At 35.4% G+C, this 20,695-nt stretch overlaps 1 protein-coding gene across 29 annotated transcripts in view; it reads right to left on the reverse strand.

Moving 5' to 3' along the window:
• The window catches only part of ELAVL2 (ELAV like RNA binding protein 2), a 151,353-nt gene that overhangs the window by 50,575 nt on the left and 80,083 nt on the right, over positions 1-20,695 (reverse strand). For 23 of the 29 annotated variants that reach the window (XM_023536334.1, XM_023536325.1, XM_011369720.2 and 20 more), the window contains one exon: positions 19,117-19,360. In XM_023536334.1, the coding sequence (XP_023392102.1) occupies positions 19,117-19,360 (244 nt within the window). The remainder of the gene's footprint in view (positions 1-19,116; positions 19,361-20,695) is intronic. The other 6 variants (XM_023536330.1, XM_023536328.1, XM_023536344.1 and 3 more) reach the window with 1 other exon arrangement.

A 20,695-nucleotide genomic window follows, 5' to 3' on the forward strand; every position in this document is an offset into this window, starting at 1 on the left:
CTGGACAAACGACTAACCTCTCATCTGACAAACCCAGCCTAAATCTTCTATTCCAAGGCACGCAAAACGTTTTGCTCATGCTGTTCTCTGAGCCTCTGCCAAACACATTCTTAGCTTAGAATGAGCATGTTAACTCAGTCCAAGTCCCCTTTTCCCCAAAACTGAACTTTCAGACCAAGTACTTTTTTTGCCCTCAGTGGGCTTTCCAGAATAAGGGCCAGGATTAGAATCCAAGGCAATCTCCCATGCCCCAGGAGGACCTGTACTTGCTTGGCATGGTAACTTCTCACCTTCATAAGGGAAATAAGAGCAAGGAACCTTTGAACCTTAGGTTAATACCCAGAAATTAAGAGAGAGCACTAACCCAACAGTCCCTCAAATATTCCTTCACTACATATCTAACAGGCATGGACATAACCCCAGCTACCAAAAAATCAAAACCCAAAATAACTACTCCAGAAAAAGCCTATGATTTTCTGAGACCTCTTTTACATAGCTACAAAAACATGTATACCTGAATCCTTTTCTTCCCCTGGGTAAGCTGCTTTTATGAGTGCACAGAAAGTGTTAATATCTACCATAAGTGAGCAGAAGTGTTAACAAACCTTATTTTGACATTTTGTACAGCAATCACATGGTTATACGTGACTTCTGAACGCACACACATATCTAAGTCCTTCACATATAATATGGTGATAGCAAATCAAAAAATAAAAAGAGAATAAGAGAAGGAGGAGGACTGGGTCATTCAAGGAGGGGACAAAAGATGGCAAGCATCACATCAGAAAAAATAGTTTCAAATAAAGTAAAAACACACAGATCCTTTCATCTTCTTATCTGTATCACTGATAAAGTATTCTCCAACTCTTTACTTTAGTTCATTTTATTTCAAAAAGGAAGACTATCACTAAATTAGTGATATTTTTAGCAAAGACAAAGGAAGTGAAATTCCAAAGGACATCCATTGTCCCCAGTCGACACAAAGATTTAGGTATAAATAACGTGATTTTCCTTCTCTCTGTACAGGACATTGTGTTTAGTTTATATTTAATGAAGAAAGGCAGTTATATTTTCAAGAGGATATGAGGAAAATGTTTTTTTCTTACCCGCCCCCTCAATTTAAAAAGAGGCACACAAAAGCACTGATTTTTATACTTAGAAGAAATCCAAAACAGATCAATTGTTTTGGGGCAGGTTAGGGTATAAATGCTGACTATAAAGGAAACCTATTTAAATATTGCAGACACAGCTTCCAGGGCCTCAAGAAAGCCCTCTCTGAAGCAGTAAAGGGGACAGAATCCCAATGGGACACATTCTATAGAGGAAGCTGAGCTGTACATGGTAAAAGTTTAAAGGCTGCAGGTCAGATAGAAACCATGGCTACAAATTACATCAAAGAGGTACCCTGACAGAAATACATATCCATTTCATTTTTGCTAAGGGGTAGCTGTGTTAGAGCAAACCACTCTGAGACCACAGGGCAATTCGCCTGCCAATTAACAGATGGCTTCTTGAGAAATACAAAAAGGTCTAGCTCCTATGATTGCCACATTCATATCACACATGAGCATTTCTTCCAAAATCATGTTAAAAGTTGGAAAGATTAGCTACTGTAATCCTCCCAATTTAAAATTCACATAAACATGTTGATTAAGAAGCAAATGCTTAAAAGATTTTGCCTAGATAATGACTCATTAGCATACGAAAGTGATGTGGCACCGTCCACATCAGCATCACAGTAAATGCACCATCAGGCGGAACTAGAGAAGCACAGAAGCCTGTCTTTTAATGACTGAAGGTCATATTAAAAATGAAATGTTCAAATAATGTACTCCACATCTTAGTACATCTGATCATTGATGCTACCTCTAGATATATTTTCCCTTGAAACAGGGAAAACCTAAACACAAAACTAATCTTTGATTTATTACCATTTTATCATCTCAAGTACCTCAAGAATCTTATTCAAGAAGATAACATCAACTTTAATTCATCTTAAGAACTTTTTAAATGATGCTTCCTTTCATTACTTGCTTATTCACATACCTGAGGCTCACTCTTTGGGATGGTGCTTGCTTTAACAGCATCAGATTAAATAATACTAAGGATCACCTAGTATGCAAAGTAACTTCTATAGACAGAGCCTATAGCTACTGGGACCATTACATGGCAATCCTGCAAACCCATTTCAAGATTTGGGCAAAGTCAGGTGACAAAATATATTTCATTCACAAGAATCCATTTTTTTACCCTAAAGTGTCTCCTAAAGAAAAGGAGGGTAGGTGTTTATGGCCTCTTGGCTAACTAGCCTTATGTATGACCCTGAGACCAAGATCTGTTAAATGATGCCCCGCCTCACTCCATCATCTCCCTTGCCAAATAAGTTTCACAAATAAATTCAGACCTTTGCATTATAATTAGTCATGTTAAAGAGCTTGATATGCTATAAAATGCTCTAAAAGAATGCCAGGTATTCAATTACAAGAACACCACTCAAATGAAGATCTCACTAAACACTAGTCATTCCAATATTCAATAGTCTTTAGTGTCAAGGAGTTTTCCTATTTTGCTGCTGACAATTTCTTCCTTGCTATTTACAAAAATATATTACAAATTAATCTGCTTTATTTGGGGGAAACTTGAAAAATCTTATGCTGCCAGATAATTCGCCAGTCAAGCCCTATTCTCAAATATAATACAATGTATGAAGTCAGTGCTTATTCTAATTCTCCTAATAAACACCAACATTATTAAGGTATTCCATTTAAACGTAGATTACCAATCTTTTTTCCTTCAAGCAAGGTATTTCCTAGTAAGAAAACAAAATATATAAACTAAAATGCATTTCCTTAATCCAAAAGCCTCCTCTATTATATCTGTGTTCTTGATCCTACGCTCCTCTCTGAAAAAAAATTACCTGTAAATTAAAGGAAATAAAATTTGTACTATATTTAAAAAGCTTTATCTTCTATCTACAGCTGTTACTAGTATATGTGTAAAAATGTCCAATAGTTCTGAAATTAAGATTCAGATAAAGACTGATTAGCTGTAAACAGCATTCTTTTAAAGAAACAGAGGGGGCAAATTATTTTTCCTAAGCCTTCAAAATATGAAAGATTATGTTAAACATATTTAAAAATTTAATTAACTATTCTATGTTACATCTTAATTTTAATCTTTCCACACTTAAAACATGAAAATAAACACAGAATTTCTTGTATCTCTTAGCAGTTCTCAAGAGTTCTGACTGAATATCTAGAAACGAAAAACTAAAGGTTAACCACAGTGATAACTATATTATCAAATTTTATCAAATAATCATCCTTGGTCAAATTTTAAATCTTACCATAAGACATAATTATTTGCCCAAGATTCTATTATTCTCTTGATTCTATTATTCCTTATTCCTTATAAAGCTAACTTGTTTCTTCATTTCATTCTCTATCATTTTCATCTAAGATCAAAAAAGTGAAGCAAAATTTGTAAGAAAACTCAAATCAAGTGACCAGGAGCTAAATTAGAGTTTTACAATCCCCAAAGGAATCTTGTTTTCCGAATGCAGAATCAAAGATTTCTTATATCATCTCCTAAAGCTTGGTGATATCCTAGCCATATCATCCTTCTCCCTACCTCCATACCATATTTTTACTTAAAACGAATCCTTTAAGCTTACGTAATTATCTTAACGGACTTCGAGAACAGGAAATTGGATATTTTTACAATTATAATTATGATTCTGAATCAGTGACTAATTAGAAATAAAAATATTGAAAGATAAAATCAGAATATGATCTTTTCAAAGAGAACTGAAGTCCAAAATAACTGACACTGATGAGGTACACCACTAACTGACTCCATGAAACAGAAATTTAATGCCTCTAAGCATACCTATAACCCCATGTGGCTGGACACCAAAGGATTTTAACTAAATAATGACTAAGTTGGCAGAGGAAATATATGTAGGTTATCCATTGGCGAGCCTGTTTTCCTATAAGGTAAATGGCTCTCATCAGCTGTTATGAGCAACAAGAGTCACCACGCATTACTGACCTCTAAAGAGTAAATTAGAGATAAAACATCCAGAAAGACCTTCTGAGTGATCACAGAAAATGCCACTGTTGATAGTCATCTCAGCTGTTCTTCAGGTTGTTCTTGGTCACAATTCAAGGAAAGTAATGACCAAGAAACATAACGAAATGAAGGGAATGTTACTTGGAGGGAATATCAACATCTTCATTGCATCTACTCTTTCTGCATACTTGTATCACAACTCTGGTTTCCCCTAACACTGAAAATGTGAATTAAATATGAGTCAATTATTTGAAAGACAGTCGAGTGACTTTATTTATAAAATATACATACATACACACCTCTCAAAACAGAAAAACTCTTTCACCAACAGCTTTTGTTCTCCTCAAAACTTGGGGAGAACGAAAGTCTTGGGGCAAGTAAGCAGCATGCTTGGGCAGTTCATCTGTTACAGCAATGATGAACAGAACAGGTGCACAAGAGGGAGAACTGTGACCTTACAGACACTAGGAAAATGAAAACAGTCAGAATGCCAATCCTGCAGGCCTACTGGCAATGAACAGTATTCTGCAAAAGCAGTAACTGTTTTGTTTGAAGTGAAAGTCCTTAAACAACAACCCTCAAACTCCATCAGTAGAGGTAAAACCTGCTCCAAACAAATAAATAACAATTATAATACCTTTTGTCCCTATTAAGCAGTACTACATCTGATGACTCTAGGTTGCAGCTTTACTTCTTCTAAATCATAGATGCTTGAGACAATCTAGGTGACCACACAAAGTACTTTAAAAGGGCTAAACGTTCAGGTTAGGATAATGTAGGTGTAAAAGGTATCCAACTAACTGGAAATGTCTTATGACCTAAACCAGAAAAAGAGTTCAATCTCCCATTTTGATTCAAATAACTTCCTAATGGAAAACTCTCTGTTCTAAACAATGTTGGTGACTCCATGGTTGGCTTACAAAGGCATCCAGAAGATGATGCTTGGAACCTGCACCTTCTCCGACAGGCCAATATGGAAAGATGGCAAGTTCAAAGCAGGGACTTCTAAGCAATTACAAAAAAGTTATTCTCTTATGGGCCAAAGAAATAGCAACAAAAAATCAAGCTTACTTTTGGATATGTTGAAAAGTAAGCTCTGACAGAGAGATAGAAATGTGAATTATACAAAAGCTATTTCACTGGAGTTCTAAATTATAAGTAATACAAGTTGACTCTAGCTAACTGGCTGAAGGGAATTTATTGGAAGAGGCACAGAGATTTCCATAATCAGTAGGGGCTGGGAACCAGGTACCAGTGAGCTAAGAAGTAGAAAGAACCACCACCATCTCAGAGTCAAAAAGAAGTCTGATGAGATTGGTCACCATCATCATCTCATCCCTCCATCACTTCCTTTAGAGTCCAGGTCCTGAAAAAAAAAAATGCCTAATTGATTTTACATGGGTCCCATACAAACTCCTTGCCTATATTAAGGCAGGAACAGAGAGGACCTGCCCATTAGTTTCTGGAATTACTCTCCCACCAGCAATATAGAAGGAAAGAGAATTCCCCAAATTGGAATATTGCCCATAAAAGAAAAATATTTTTTCTCTTGGATCCATGAAGGGTCTTATAAATTTCTCCAGACAAACTGAAAAGAAATGACTCTCACATTTCTATTCAAATAAAAGACACCATCAAATATTAACCGTCAAATGGAATAATCAACAAATCATTAGTGGACCAGACCATCCCTGCATATATAAAGCACCACTTCTAAATTTTAGCTCAAAAACAAAATTAAGTCACTTGTTTAGAACATTCTACATCCCTCTCCAAAGTATGACCAGTTCCCTCCATCTCTATTTCGCCTTAACAATAAGGTGCCACCATAAGAAATTACATTATCGGTATTTCATTTTCATGACTCCTGATCTCTTCGACAGATAGTCATCACCTTGAAATGAAGTACCCAACACCGGCTGACATTCTCTAGCATGCCCTGGATTCTTAGACAAGACTGTCAAACAAATGGTTAAGCTTGAGTCACCTTCGCTATCATTTCCAGATAAGACCTTACAGCTCCAGAGGTTGATCTTCCTTATTCCAGTAAGAGGCCTTTGGAAGCTCCCCACAAAGCAAGTGCAAAATAGACAGCAGAAAGAAGTTTATGTGAAGCTTGAATTAAGACCTTATCTTTATTATTTTAAACTCACACAACCTGGGAGAGGCTTTCTACTAAGTCTCAACTCATGGAATTGCCCTTCGGTTTTCAATAGCCAACATTTGAAAATAAATACAGTCGCTAAGTGTGAAATGATGTTCCTAAAGCCAGCAGGCATTTGGCTGATGCCAAAAGAGAAGGCAGGAAGCCAGGATATGAGACCTAAAATTTTAAATGAAGACTACTCTACTCAGTGACATAGAACCTGAAACAATGTAAAGGCATAAAGAGGCCACAGACCACCTACCTCTAAATTCAACCTACATCAGCATCTGTCTCCCAAAGTTGCTTCAGGAAGGCACTTAAGGCTTCCTTTACTACAATAATTATTCCTATAATCTAAAAAATGAATGATTCTACCCTCTGGGCTTTTGTTTGTCTGGCTAGTTGTTTTTTGTGGGTTTTTTTTTTGGGGGGGGGGAGTGGGTAGAAGGAGTACTGGGGAAGAGGAGAAAATAGAAGAAAAATCTAGTACCTCCTGAAACAATCACTCTACTTTTTAAATACTTTGCATGACAAATATTGTATGCTTTCATTTTTTACTAACATGAGGTACCTACAATAGGGAAATTCAGAGACGGAATGTAGAATGGTGGTTCCGAGAGACTGAGGGGAGACATACTGGGGAGTTAACTGTTTAATCGGTACAGAGTCTCTGTTTCGGATGATAAAACGGTTCTAGAAATGGATAGTGCAATGGTTGCACACCATTGTGAATGTACTTAATGTCACTTAGCCAAACACTTAAAATGGTTAAAATGGTAAATTTTATGTTATGTATATTTTACCACAATAATTTTTAATTTGGTATGAATCAGTGTGAAGTTACCAGTACACCAGTAATTTACCCTTTAATTCCAGGGGTGGTCATCTAACACATCATCATGAATGTGCAGTCCAGCAGTAGTTAACTAGCATAATAAAAGTAAAGGCCAAACTCCAAAAATGACTACTATAAACCTATCTATTATCTATAGCTAACTCAACAACCAATTCTCTGCTAATTAGCACAATGGATGTCAAAATGGATTTTTGTTCCTTAAGCTAATTATTTGTTAATTAGGGTAATGAGTGTTAGAAATGGGGTCTCATTGGTAAGATTAAAGGTATTCTAGGTATGCAGATGGACTAAATTACTTTAGAGATATTTCCTGTTGTAGAAACAGGACACAAAAATCCAAGGAGGCTTATAATTTATAGATAGAACCCCTAAATGTGAAATGGCCCTGGCCCAACCTCTGTTTAGAGGGATTTCTTTTTGCATGATGCAAACTGAGGGCACAGATCCCTGCCTCTGGAATGTGTTCAGTCTCAAGGAACATTTCACATAAGGTGTGATCAAGGCCTAAAAAGAACAGAGAATCTGGACTACAAGCTTGCAAAACAGTTGTATTATCAATCACTTCAAGCCTGCTTGCTAAATGTCTATATACGTGGCAGAATTTGGTCTTGAGAAGAAGCTAAGCCTCACTCATCCCTCTTCAGTGCCTACTTTTACCTACTCAAAATTACCTAAGAGCTAATTACACTAAGCTAATGTAGATCCATTTGCAATAATCTCATCCCTCAAAAAAAAAAAAAAAAAAAAAAAAAAGAAGAGACTTAAAAGTCCATTGTCCTGTTCTAGAAGTCGGCAAAAACTATTAGATGCCCTCTTTACATTAAAGGCTATGTCCACAAATGTTGTTTTCCATAAATGCTCAAAGAACTAAAATTTCAAAGAGTAAGGAAGCAAAGCCCCCAAAGATTGCACACTGTGCTTTTAAACAGCACATTAGATCCCATTTTTAACGTTCTAGAATATGGCATTGTGGGATATAATATATTGAACGTTACCATGCCTTTTTACAAAGGCTTCTGATTTCCAGCACTAACGAAAGAAATGTATTGATATAAAACACAGTCACAAGTAAGTACTGCCAATTCTATATTTTAATCCTATTATAATACAAATGAAAGGATTCACCCCCAAAATAAAGGCTCAGAAATACTAACGTAAGGGTCTAAAAACAAACTTAGTTTAATATCTTGAGGTTAAAATATGAGATCCCAAATCACTCTGCTTGAAAAAGTCATATGCTATTTGCACCTTACATGGAATCCTTAGACACTATGTTTAAGAAGAGCTAACTTAGTAGCTACAGTCACAAAAGAGAAAAGTCACAGAATTCTAGAGCTAGGTTATACTTCAAAAAATCATGTAGGAGAGCTCCCTTAATTTATATGAGAAGTGTCAATTAATTTGATACACCAAAACCAGCCTATTTAGATACACTTCAAAGTGGACCAAGAGAAAACTAATTTGTTCTAATGTTCTGAAAAAAGCTCTCAGGAACTAACTAGTACCAGAGTTAGGAAGGATTCAGAAGACACTGCCTTGGTGTTACCCACCCAGTGACTCCTTGGGCTGAATTTAAAGCATCAAATGTGAGGAAATAAAGTTCCTCCTTCAGGCTCCAATTATCCTGTATCCAAAGAAATGATTCTGGTTTACCTGTTTACATGTATCTATATGCCTCCTTTAAATCTTACTTTAAAAGAATTTGACTTTACCTCAGGATAAAAGCCTGAAGGTCAGGTAGGTTGTGAAGAGTTGGGGCATTGACACATCTATTCTACAAGTAATTAGATCTATCACCTCAAACACAAAAATGCAAATTTTAGTTGAACTAGAGGGTGGGTTGGGGGTGGATTATAGGACCTGAGCCATATACACTCCTCTTTCAAAATCAAAGTGTTATGTAGAAAACAGAGTTCCAACAAAAAGTACAATGATGAGAAAAGAACTCATTAAGAGCTAAAAATAAACTCTAATTCACAATATGCATAAGAATTTAACAAAAAAAGGAAAACAAGATGTAAAATTACATCTGCTAAGTTAACCATGCCCTCATGGAAATCACCCACCCCCCTTACACAAATTGAAATCTGTAAAGTCTGTGATGACTGAATAATGCAAGGCTTTAAATGTTTTCAATGAATATTTCAACAGAAAGAAAACAAAGAGATAGCAATTTTTTTTCTAAATCCTCTGATCTGCTAACACAACAGGAATATTGGGCTCTTAACGACTGAACACACAGGTCTCTGCATTTCCCCAGCTGAAAATTTTATTTTATGATCAGAATATTTAGTATTAGTATTTACAACTTATATTATAGGGGTATTAAGCTTAAGGTAAGGATGTCAATAAAAGTGTAAACAAACCTCCAGTTAATTTTATCAAACCGATACCTCATGTCTCAATTGAACACTTTGCTGACCTTCCAAGGCCAATGACAGTCCAATGGGGAAGCACAACTGAGGGTATCTTCATATTTTAAGCCAAGCTCATTCATTCTGACTAACATTCACACAATACCACACAGAGCAATAACTCCACATTCCAGTGCTCTAGTTCATAGAGGCTGGTATAATACCATTAATCATCTTTCCGGATTCTCAAGTCCTGCCTGGTACTTCCTATTCCCACTTTGTCCCACCACTAAACAGTCAATTGTGTTGGTCAAATCACCTAGAAAGCAAAGGATAGAAAATTAGTGCATTATTCCTACATCATGAGAAACTATAAAAATTCTAAGAAAAGAGATCTATTTGAAAATTTTTTTCAAAAGTCATTTGCCCAAGGAAAAAAGTCTGCAACTGTCAAGTAACTGAATATTAACTGGTAAGTATGAGATAGGACAGAGTACCCCTGTGTGCCTGGCACTTTATGAAAAAAACTCAAGTTCAGAGTCAAATAATTCACATAAGACTACATTACAAGTAAGTGGCTAGCCTGGGATTTGAATTCAAGTGTAATGTGTTCTTTCTAGACTAAAACCTCTAAAACTAGTGCTTTTTAGGCCACCTCCCTAAGCAAGAGAGTAGAAAGTAGCAGGCATTATGTTTCAATGATAATCCCAGGAAGTTGATCCCAAACTAAGCAAAAGACAACCCTAGTGTGCAGAGGGTTGTTTCAAGCCCAATTCACATTGGAAAGATGTAAAGGAACTCATATAAACATAGTTTAAATTAAATACTGCCATCTTGCATTTTTTTTTCTTAAAGGAGGCACAGAGTGAAAATCTTTGTTCTAATTTAGAAAATGCAGAATGATCATCCCTCAATCAGTTCAACATGATGTCTGATGTAAGAGATTATCACAAAAAGATAGTTTTAACTGAAGATCTGTTTCTTCACAATACTTGAAGAGCTGCCAATGCTGCTTTACAGCTTAGAGCTCCTCAAATATTTGATGACAGATACCTTACCAATAAAAAGGACATCCAATGGTGTTAAAATACTGACATTCCGTAATTTTAAGAAGCCAAACCAAATGCATTAAGGAGTAAAACATGCTAAATATGGCACTGTATAGGCCTGACAAATCAAATGACACAAGTAAAATACCAGAAAAATAAAAATTTTTTAAGTTGATCTTTTTAGTTGGAAAGGCATATGAGGGTTTCCGCAGTTCTTAAAATTCAGTAGCACCAGTGTGCACCACTGAAAGTCAATTAACTTAGAACAAGCTCTAAAGAAGTTGGCAAATTCTGAAACACAGCTTTAACAGCTTTAGCTCCAATGATCAACTATATTCTATTCAGAAAATATTTAAAAGGAAATGTTCCAATAGGTACAAAATAAAAATGCTTTGCTTTAGTCATAATTTCGAAAGTTAAAGGCTGGTGCTAAGGTAGTTTAATAGACAGGGTAGTAAAACAGGATAAAAACCATCTCAAGAAAAGCAGGTTTATTTTGTACTACATGATGAAATGGGGAGGCAGGGGTATGTGTGTCAATTTCATACCTGAGAAGTAGGATTTTAACATTCTATAGAACACGAAAGAAAGAAGAAATCCTGTATTAGAATTTAACTGCTCTTTATCTTCTCCTATTTAATCTACTATCTTCTCTTCATCCACATCTTCCATCATTACTACAACAGCCACTAAATAATTGAAAATGGTTTCCATCTACACCACCAATCCCCTAATGCAAAAGTAAATAAAAACTTTTAAAAAAAAGTGTGAAAACATCTGGAAGAGCAAATAGCACACACTCATACCTTGCTAAATATTGAGGGGAATTCTTACAGAAGAACTTCAACTGTATTTTATTTTCTATGAATTAGAATACATTTCCAAAGTTTGTATTTTGTATCAAACTAATAAAGTAATAGTCAAAGCATTCAACATTTTGTTCCTAATCAACTGGGAAGACAAACATGGTCAGCCTAGAAGTCCCAGTGACAAAGGCCAAGAATGCACAGAATCAAAACTTCTAAACCTCATTTACCCAAACTTCATTTTCCGTGTAAATATTCTTAAAAAGCTGCTGTAACCAGCTCTTGGGAGTTACAATACTTTTCTTCCCTTCCTTCTAATGCAAGAAAATATAAAGTAACACAAATATGAGCATCAAGAAATCAGAAACACGAAAATCCATATGATTTACAAATTAACCAGGAATGGTTCTGTTTCAAACTTTTCTGTATCCACACAACAGATGTTTTTTCTTCCCAGCAACTAGCCACTTAAGGTTTCATTATCATAGGCTATCCAAAGAAGAAATTTTTCTGTTTAGATTAACTAATTGAGAATTAACTTTTTTCATGGTGATGGGGTCCAGAATATACCACCCCAAATATGCCACTCTGGTATAAGGATTATTTTGAGCTGAATGCAATTAAGAATCAACAGATGCAGAAAAGGTTCTCTGCCCTCTCATTTTCTCCCTAAAAGCAGGTCATAAATTTCCCTTGTAAATGAAGATATCCCCTTCTCTTATACCAGGAAGACAGAGCAACCCCCACCACCAAAGATGGGGTCACTGCCAAGACACATAAACAAACCTTGGTATATGGGTATACACTAACACACCTAAAATAGCTCGATATCTTCCATTAGTTTCTCCCATATATTTCCTGGTCACTTCCCTACAATTTACTGTGCCTTGGAGCCCAAATCCTCTTTCCTTTATTAAAATGGAATACAAGCCTCCAAGTCTAACAACTTCTTTTAGTTTCAATTCTTTCCTGTGAATGCCAGTGCAGTTAAGATATTAATTTTAAAAAAGTGTGCCTCTTCTTTTAATCTTCCCCCAATTTTACTGCAATAAAATTGACATATAATATTGTATAATGTCTTTTGTTAGGTTCAGTGACTGGGGGCCTGCAAATTAAACTAAGAGGGTAGAAGAAGAGTTTTTCCTCCCTGACAATGGTAAAGAACTGTATTTGATTCCTTACATTTTATAAATTTCTAATTTCATTATCCTGAAATTTTCTGTCTAAATTTTTCAACACTGACACTGAAGATTGTTCTATAAAACATTCAGTTCAAGGTTTGAGTGGAAAAAATGATCCTAGAAAAAAACAACCTTAAAGTTTCCCCAAAAAACTTTATAAAAAGTTTCTATTGTGATAACATCAAAATTTTTTAAATGATTGATTAGCCATGACTGGAAAAGACAAAGGTACGGTAGAAAGATATTTAGGTTTAACGATATACAAATTTCATTTTATACAAATTTTGCCGCTAAAATCTAAAGATAGCCATGCTCAAATGTACTATATACACATACACTAAGGATTATCAAAGCATTTACCCCATGAAGTCGTTATCTTATTTTGTGAAAACCTGGTCACGTACTAGCTTTTCTGCCAAACTTATAATTAAATAGTACCCAGAGTCTGAAAAGTGAGATGTTTATTAAGCTACCACCACGCACCTACCCACCCTTCTCTTTTTAAATACTTACTTGCAAGAATCAAAATTCTTGATCTCTTGATACTATGGGCACCTAACAGCTGACCTTAAGACTGTAACTGACACATACAATCTAGCATCTTTTCAAATTAATTTCATCAAAACAGCCTCATGCTCACCATTACTAACTTCATCACAGTAAATAAATGCTGTTAAATTTGAAGTATGTTATTAGACTAATAAAATACCACTTATCTGTTTAAATCCTGAGGAACTAAGAATGCATTGGGTTTTTGGGGGGGGTTTCAATTAGAGTTGGTGTTCAGTATTATTTTATATTAATTTCAAGTGTACAGCATAGTGATTAGACATTTGTATAAATTACAAAGTGATCCTGCTGGATTAATCTGGTGCTCACCTAGCACTATACATAGTACTAATTGTAATAATTATTACAATATTACTGACTATATTCCCTATGCTGTACTTCACATCCCTATGACAATTTTGTGACTCCCAATTTGTACTTCTTCATCCCTTCACCTTTCTCATCCAGCCCCGACCAGTCTGTTCTCCATATCTGTGAGTCTGCTTCTGTTTTTAAGATTATATATGCTTTTTAAAAGAGGGGAGAATACCCATGCCATTAAAATAAAGTTTGAAAATCACATTATTCTGATAAAATAAACCAGGATCAAAACTAACTTTAAGGTCCTCAAGAAGCAACAGACATAACTTAAACCTAGCTAAGAACCCTCATGTAACAAAAGATTTTACCACTCAAAACCTAAGGGGAGAAAAATGAAAAGGAGGCAGTATTACCATGCATGGCGCTGCCAGTTCAGAGATAATCTACAATGACAAAGTTCCTCCTCAGGTCCCCTATAGTTTGTATTTGGTTGTTTGTTTTGGTCTTTTTTTCCTTTTGTCTGAAAGTTTCTAATTGGCAGCTGATGAAGACAGCATAGGGCCCACCTCAAACAATTCCTAGAATAAGAATGAAGCCATCAGACCAAGATAAAGAAAAAAAAAAAAGCAATTATTACCTGAGGTCTTCAACTAACTATAATTCTCTATCTCTTCTTTTAGAAGGGAAAGTAGCAACAACAGAAAAGCTATCTTGGAGTTTTGAACTAATTAGACACTTATACATGCACACACACATACTTTCAGGAACTGGTAGAGAGTTCAGTGAAGACATAGCCTAGTGACTTTTAAACCCAACATCTCTAGTACTGAACCCAGGAATTAACTCAGAGACCAATGCTTAGGAAGGGACAGCAACTGAAATTTATTTTGCCATAAAATTAGGCCCTGCAGTTACAACACCTCTTCCATCTACCTCCAGCCATAATTCAGGCAAACCTGGAAATCCCTGGTTCTAGCTCCTGGCAAAATGTTCAAGGAAAGAATGGATAACTCCCAGGTAACTGGAACATTCCAGCCCTGCCTACAGATATTCTGATTCGGTAGGCTGGGGTAAGGCCGAGAAACCTGCATTTTTGGGAGTTATCCCAGTGATTCCAATGCAAATACACTTCCCTGATCATACCTCAAAGACTGTTGATTCCCCAAACCACTTTCTTGCCCATCAAAATCACCTGGAGAGTTTTCTGAGGGTTCCCAAGGCCTCCAGACTCTTATATTTTTAAAAATTCCCTAAGGTGACGATGTGCAGCTGGATTTGGAATCACTGGGCTAGAACGTCCAAATTCACAATCGTAGATTACAAAACTTCTAGAGAAGCATGGATACTCTTGTTCATTTTATATATCCTTCAGTCCCTGACTCTCAAAACTCTCCCATTTCCCTTCTGAAGAAGACACACTCACCAGAGGATGCCCCTCAGTGACACTGTAACAAGTCATGTCTCACTATAAATTCATCAGTTGGTCCTATGCTTAATTTTTAAAGAGTCCTGGCCTCCAAAGAGGCAAAGAGAAAACATCCCGGGAACAAATCAGAAGAACCAGAATTCTGGTCACTATTCTACCACTTAATAGCCATGTGGTCTTGGACTAGTCATTTCAACAAACCCAGGCCTCTTATCACCTGTTAAGTTAGAGAGTGGGCTACGTACAGTCACGTCATAGGCTTTCCTGACTGTTAACGTTCTATTATTCATTCCTTGCATCATAAATCTAAATCAATCCTCCAGAATGCAGCATCAGCAGGTGTCAAAGACTGAAGTGCATTTAAAAACTCAAAGGAATGAACCAATGTCAGCTAAGTTGTATAAGCAGCAGTAGCTTCTCATGATGAATGCCTAAAGATAGGAAACAGGATGAAGCACAAAGCTGGGGATGAGCCCAAAGAGAGAGCCTGAAAAACAACACAATAAATAGAATCTAGTCGGGTGAGAAGATATTGTTATTTCCTACTGAAGACGTGCCAATGTATTTCCCTAATCTTCATTCTATCAAAATAGAGACAATAATTTGCTAACACCAACACAATCTAAAAATTACATATTCTATTTAGGACTTAGGAAACAGGCACACGCTTTCCTACCTAGATATTTTTGTGCTGGAGACAGTTTCATAACTGTAAGAAAAGATTTAAGAAAAGTAAAAAGGAGGTATTTAAATTTTCTTTCTAAAGAGTAATCCCAGAGTTTTCTTACAACCCAGACAATTAATGCTCATCTCGTACATGACAGAAATACAGAGAGCTAGCCCAATAGCTCCCCAGGAGGTAGGATAAATTGGATAATTAATGAGAGGGACCAAGGAACTCTGACTTGGCCCTAAAATGTGTACTGAGAAACTGCAGAAGCTGGCTAATGTTAAACACCACAAAGCAGGGTCCAAATCCTCATAAATTCTTTCAAACCTTTCTAGAGATATGTTAATAGTTTCTTAGGAAGATATGCCCACTTTGCAAAGTGCAACCATTCAAAACCTGGTTTTTAGAAATCTACCATTTACTAGGCTATTTTGTTCAATACGAATATTTACTAAGAAACTCAGAATTAAAAAAAAAAACTAAGGTAATTTATGCTTGAAGCTAAATGAGTCAGACACTCTGATCACTATTTTAACTCATACTAAGTATAAGATGTCAGTGGGGCAAATCAAAACAGTGGTACTAGAAGTCCTTTGTATTCAGATTTGCCTACTCAACTTTATAATTTATACTTCATTATCATGGATTTTCATTTTATGAAACATGCTCATATTTTATTGATATGAAAAGGTTATGGAAGAGTTTCAGACTGATAACAAAATAACTTCAAAAGCTTTTATAGCAACATGTTCAATGGAAATCTAATAGGGGTAATACCCCCCAAATGAGTTCTGTGGTCAAATAAGGCTGGGGAATTCTAAGACAAACCGGTTTCTCTTTACAGCAGGGTTTTCACATAGTTTTTACTATGCTGACGACCACAGTGTGGATCTTCAATAGGAAACTAGGGAGGGCAGCATTTCTCAAACTTGTCCATCAATGTAACATTTATTTTGAAGAATAGTTATGACCGTATCTCATGGAATGAAGCTTAGAAAACATCTTTTGACTCTCATGCTCACTGTGGATTTTCCTGGGTACTCCATTTGCTTACCAGAGATTTTAAAGAGAAACTTTACTAGGGTGGAAAACTCTGTTAGCTCCCTCTCACTGAAAAGACAGGGTGGGAGTGGGGAGGTGAAACAAATGGACAACAAACATTAATGTAGTTTGCCAGTGGATAAGCATGTATTTCAAATAAACCGTGGGCTGTGGTTCAATCACCACTGTCCATCACACTAAGGCCAGGGAGACTAAGAGTATGGAGATACAGAACTGAGATTTATACAGGTGCAAAAAATAACAGCTCTACCAAAAAGTTTATGAAAGAATATGATAATTCAAAACTGACCAGAGATGAGAGATGAAAATCTCTTAAATGTTTTCTGTGGAAAATGCCTAATACGAAGGATGTATGATTTAATATTTTCATCTACTCCCAGTATCATAACAAAAAACAATGTGACTTTTATATGAATTGTTCAAACACAATTTTTCTTCATGGTAGGTAAAGCTACCAAGCAATCAAATTAGAAATCACATCACTCACGTCACAGCCTTCATACCGTTTATCATACAGTTATTTATGTCAAAGAGGTTGCAAAATTCACATATAAAGGATGCTGTTTTGCTAAAAATAATAAAATAAAATTTAGCATACAGACACATGAATAGGAGCCTTTTGTTCTTTTCAAAAACAATGTCTTTATAAATTTTACATATGCTACACATATTGTAGAAAAAGAAATGGAAAAAGTCTCATCCATTTGATTATCACTTTTCAAAAACAAAAGACAAACCTTTCTAATGATATCATGGTGAACTTCTAAGTAACATAATTAGCTAAAATTAATTATTCAATATAGATTGATGACAACTAGGTTTTACTTGCTTTTTACTTGATTTACTTGATTTCAATGAATAAGTTCTCTCTGAGAACCTCAATCTGTAGCTAAAAGAAATATGACTGCAAGGCCAAGCCCAAGTGATAGCTCTCAGAACTCACTCATCTGGGAAAGAATAAACCCTGTTGCCTTGATAAAAGAACAGTTAAAGGTACCATCTCAGAACAAGTCAAACTTTACCTCAAAAGTTACCTAGTGTGACTCCTTCCTCTGCCCTCTAACTCATTTTACCAAGGGAAACCTGAAGCCAAGAGTCGACTTGTCCAAGGTCATATGACTAAACTTCAGACTCCTGGTCCAACTAGTCATAGTGTCTTTAAGTATCCTTTACTCACTTCAAATATTTAATTTTATAGTTTTGGTTATAAGCCATGTAATGAAACTTGATACATACCATTAATCAAATTTAACAATACTATAAAAAAGCTATGGAGCCTGTCTACCCATAACTTTACACATTTTCAGTGTTTTAAAATTCTTACAGGCAGTATTAACCCTTCTATCTCAAGAACATGCTCTGAATTAGATTCTGGCTTACCCTAAAATTTCAGTCAAATCTTACAAAACACCAAGAAGATTTTCCACTAATATTCAAAATGTCGGTGAACACAGAATGCAATATATATATGCCTTACTGTTGAATTGTAACCTGAAAGTTACTGGATTTCATTAAACAATGTCGCCATAATAAAAAAAATAAATTTTTAAAAAAATATATTATCATTAAAGGCCAAATTACCCATTCTTTTGTTCTTATATTTATGATAAAGAGGAGCATGCATACACCACTTTTTCCTTTCCTTGTCAAAGAACGGAAATTAAGAGATGTTGCTACTCTCAAATCATATCAGTGCAAATACTTATACACTGACAATGTGAGGTCTGCCATTTACCTTGTTCATCTGTATTATAAGAAGGGCTATACAGACTTAAGGGAAAGGATATTTAAAGAGTTTTTTTCCCTCTCCCGAACACAATAGTATTCTCCTTACATCTCATTGCTGAAATGCTAAATCATGTAAGCTCAGGGAACTAAAAGCTAAAGGTTAACATGACACTTGCTGCCCCAGACACATGCACTTTTAAAATATTTTTCAAAAGATGTTATTGTACAGTTCAGAGTATATAAAAGTCTAGTTATAATATATACTGTCCATAAAACAATTTTTATGCTTTAAAAGGAAAGTAAGCTTCCTTGAACAAACCCAGTCCCGTCCGATCTTGGAAGTTAAGCAGGGTCGGGCCTGGTTAGTACTTGGATGGGAGACCACCTAGGAAGAACAGGTGCTATAGGCATAAAAAATTTTAAAAAAATAAAAAATAAGGGATAGTAAGCTGACAAGGTCCTTGCAATCTGTGAGGTCAACCAAGGGTTGCCTTGCCAAATTGATGACAGATAGATCGATCGATCGATCGATAGATAAGATAGATGATAGATAGATAGATAGATAGATAGAAGAGAGAGAGAGAGAGAGAAAGAGAGAAAGAGAGAAAGAAAGAGAGAAAGAAAGAGAAAAAAGAAAAGAAAAGAAAAGAAAAGAAAAGAAAAGAAAAGAAAAGAAAAGAAAAGAAAAGAGAAAAGAAAAGAAAAAAGAAAAGAGAAAAGAAAAGAAAAGAGAAAAAGAAAATTCTTAAGTTTCATACTACTGGTATAGTCAGTAACAGAGAGAATATCTAGATGTGTAAATCTGTAGCAATGAATGATTTACAAGTAGTAAACTTATTTTCTCACACCTTGAAACACAGTCCTTTAAATGTGAGTAACCTATATAAAACTGCGTACCTGTTATTTTGTCTCTTACAAGCTTACAGGACTCTATCTCACCGATGCTTCCAAAAAGACTCTTGAGTTCCTCCTGTGTCATGTTCTGAGGAAGGTAGTTGACTATTAAATTGGTCTTGCTGTCCTCTGTGTTCCCAGAGTCAACTGGTGATGAGCAGTTGTTATTTATGGTGGTTGGACCATTGGCTGTGTTATTGCAAGTTGGCCCATTAGACAGTTGTGTTTCCATGGCAGCAATTACCTGCTAAAAACAGAGAAAATAAGAAATGTCAGAATTCATATTTCACAAACTATTAGATTCTATCCAAAATTTTAAACACTTGTCACTAGAACACAAGTTGTTCTGCTGAAATTACAACAAAGAATCAACAAAAAAGTTTAACACCTATGTTAATTTTTACGTTATTAAGCTACTCAATTAAGATCATAATTATACTTTCACATACATATTCTATACATGCATATAAGCACAATTTAAATAGTAAACATTCTCTAGAACCACATTCTGAGTTACTCACATACCCTTACTCACCTGCAGTGTCCACAAACTTGAGAAAATTTAGTACTGAAGGGCACAGAATTGAACCCTGACTAAAAATCATACTAGAAAATAAAAGTGCTTAACATGCTACCAAAAACAAACCAAAAAATAGTCTACCTAACTTTGAAGAGATTTTTAGTTAGCCTAAGAGTTTCAATATTCTATAACTGACAGACATCCATTAACTTAAAATCAAGGAGCAAGAGTACTTTAAAAAATATAAATTTGTCAACATGTACTGTTTTGGTTACATATTGAAAGTGTTTTTGATTGACAATATCTTATACTCCTATTGTTGGTAAGAAATAAGAAAATATCAGATATTATATGTTAGGGCATGAAAAGAATTTATAGGATAACTTGGGAAAGAAGCTATGAGTACTCGGTGTACTTTATATAATCTAACAACCCTTCTCATCAACCTTGGCAGCTAGAGATCACCAACAAGGCAACTGATCTACAGCATCAAAATAAAATCCCCAAACAATTCAATATGGTATTCTGCCTTGACTCTGACCAAAAAACAAAAAAACAAAAAACCAAAAAACAAAAAACAAAAACCTATCCAGTCCACTAAAACAACAGTGTAAATATATGAACTTTTTTGCAAACAGACCAGCCCAAGGAATTTTCATTTGAGCACATAAGCCCGTTGACAGAGCATCTATAAACTCCAAATACAGGATAAAGAGCAGAGTTGGGGGAAATGGCCTCAAATTGTTGAACCTACTCTAAAAATCACATATTAAGAAAATTTAGATCTAGTTTTCTAAAAATCAGTCTTATGCTTTTTGAGCAAAAGAGTCACAAACCACAGCCCCAAAATTTCTAAAACCTTCTTCCAATAGCTATCTACTCTGGATAGCCAAGATTGTGGGAGAATCCAAAAATCAAAGCATCACTGAGGATTATCCTTCATAATTCATTCAATACATCTCTCATCTCCACAAAAAAAACTACTCAAAACTGACAATTCTGAATTGATGGAATACTAGTTTTAGGGACGTTTTAACATATGAAAGGCAAAGAATTTGAGAC

Source organism: Pteropus vampyrus, unplaced genomic scaffold, assembly GCF_000151845.1.
Source record: "Pteropus vampyrus isolate Shadow unplaced genomic scaffold, Pvam_2.0 Scaffold153, whole genome shotgun sequence".
In the NCBI taxonomy this organism is placed as follows: domain Eukaryota; kingdom Metazoa; phylum Chordata; class Mammalia; order Chiroptera; family Pteropodidae; genus Pteropus; species Pteropus vampyrus.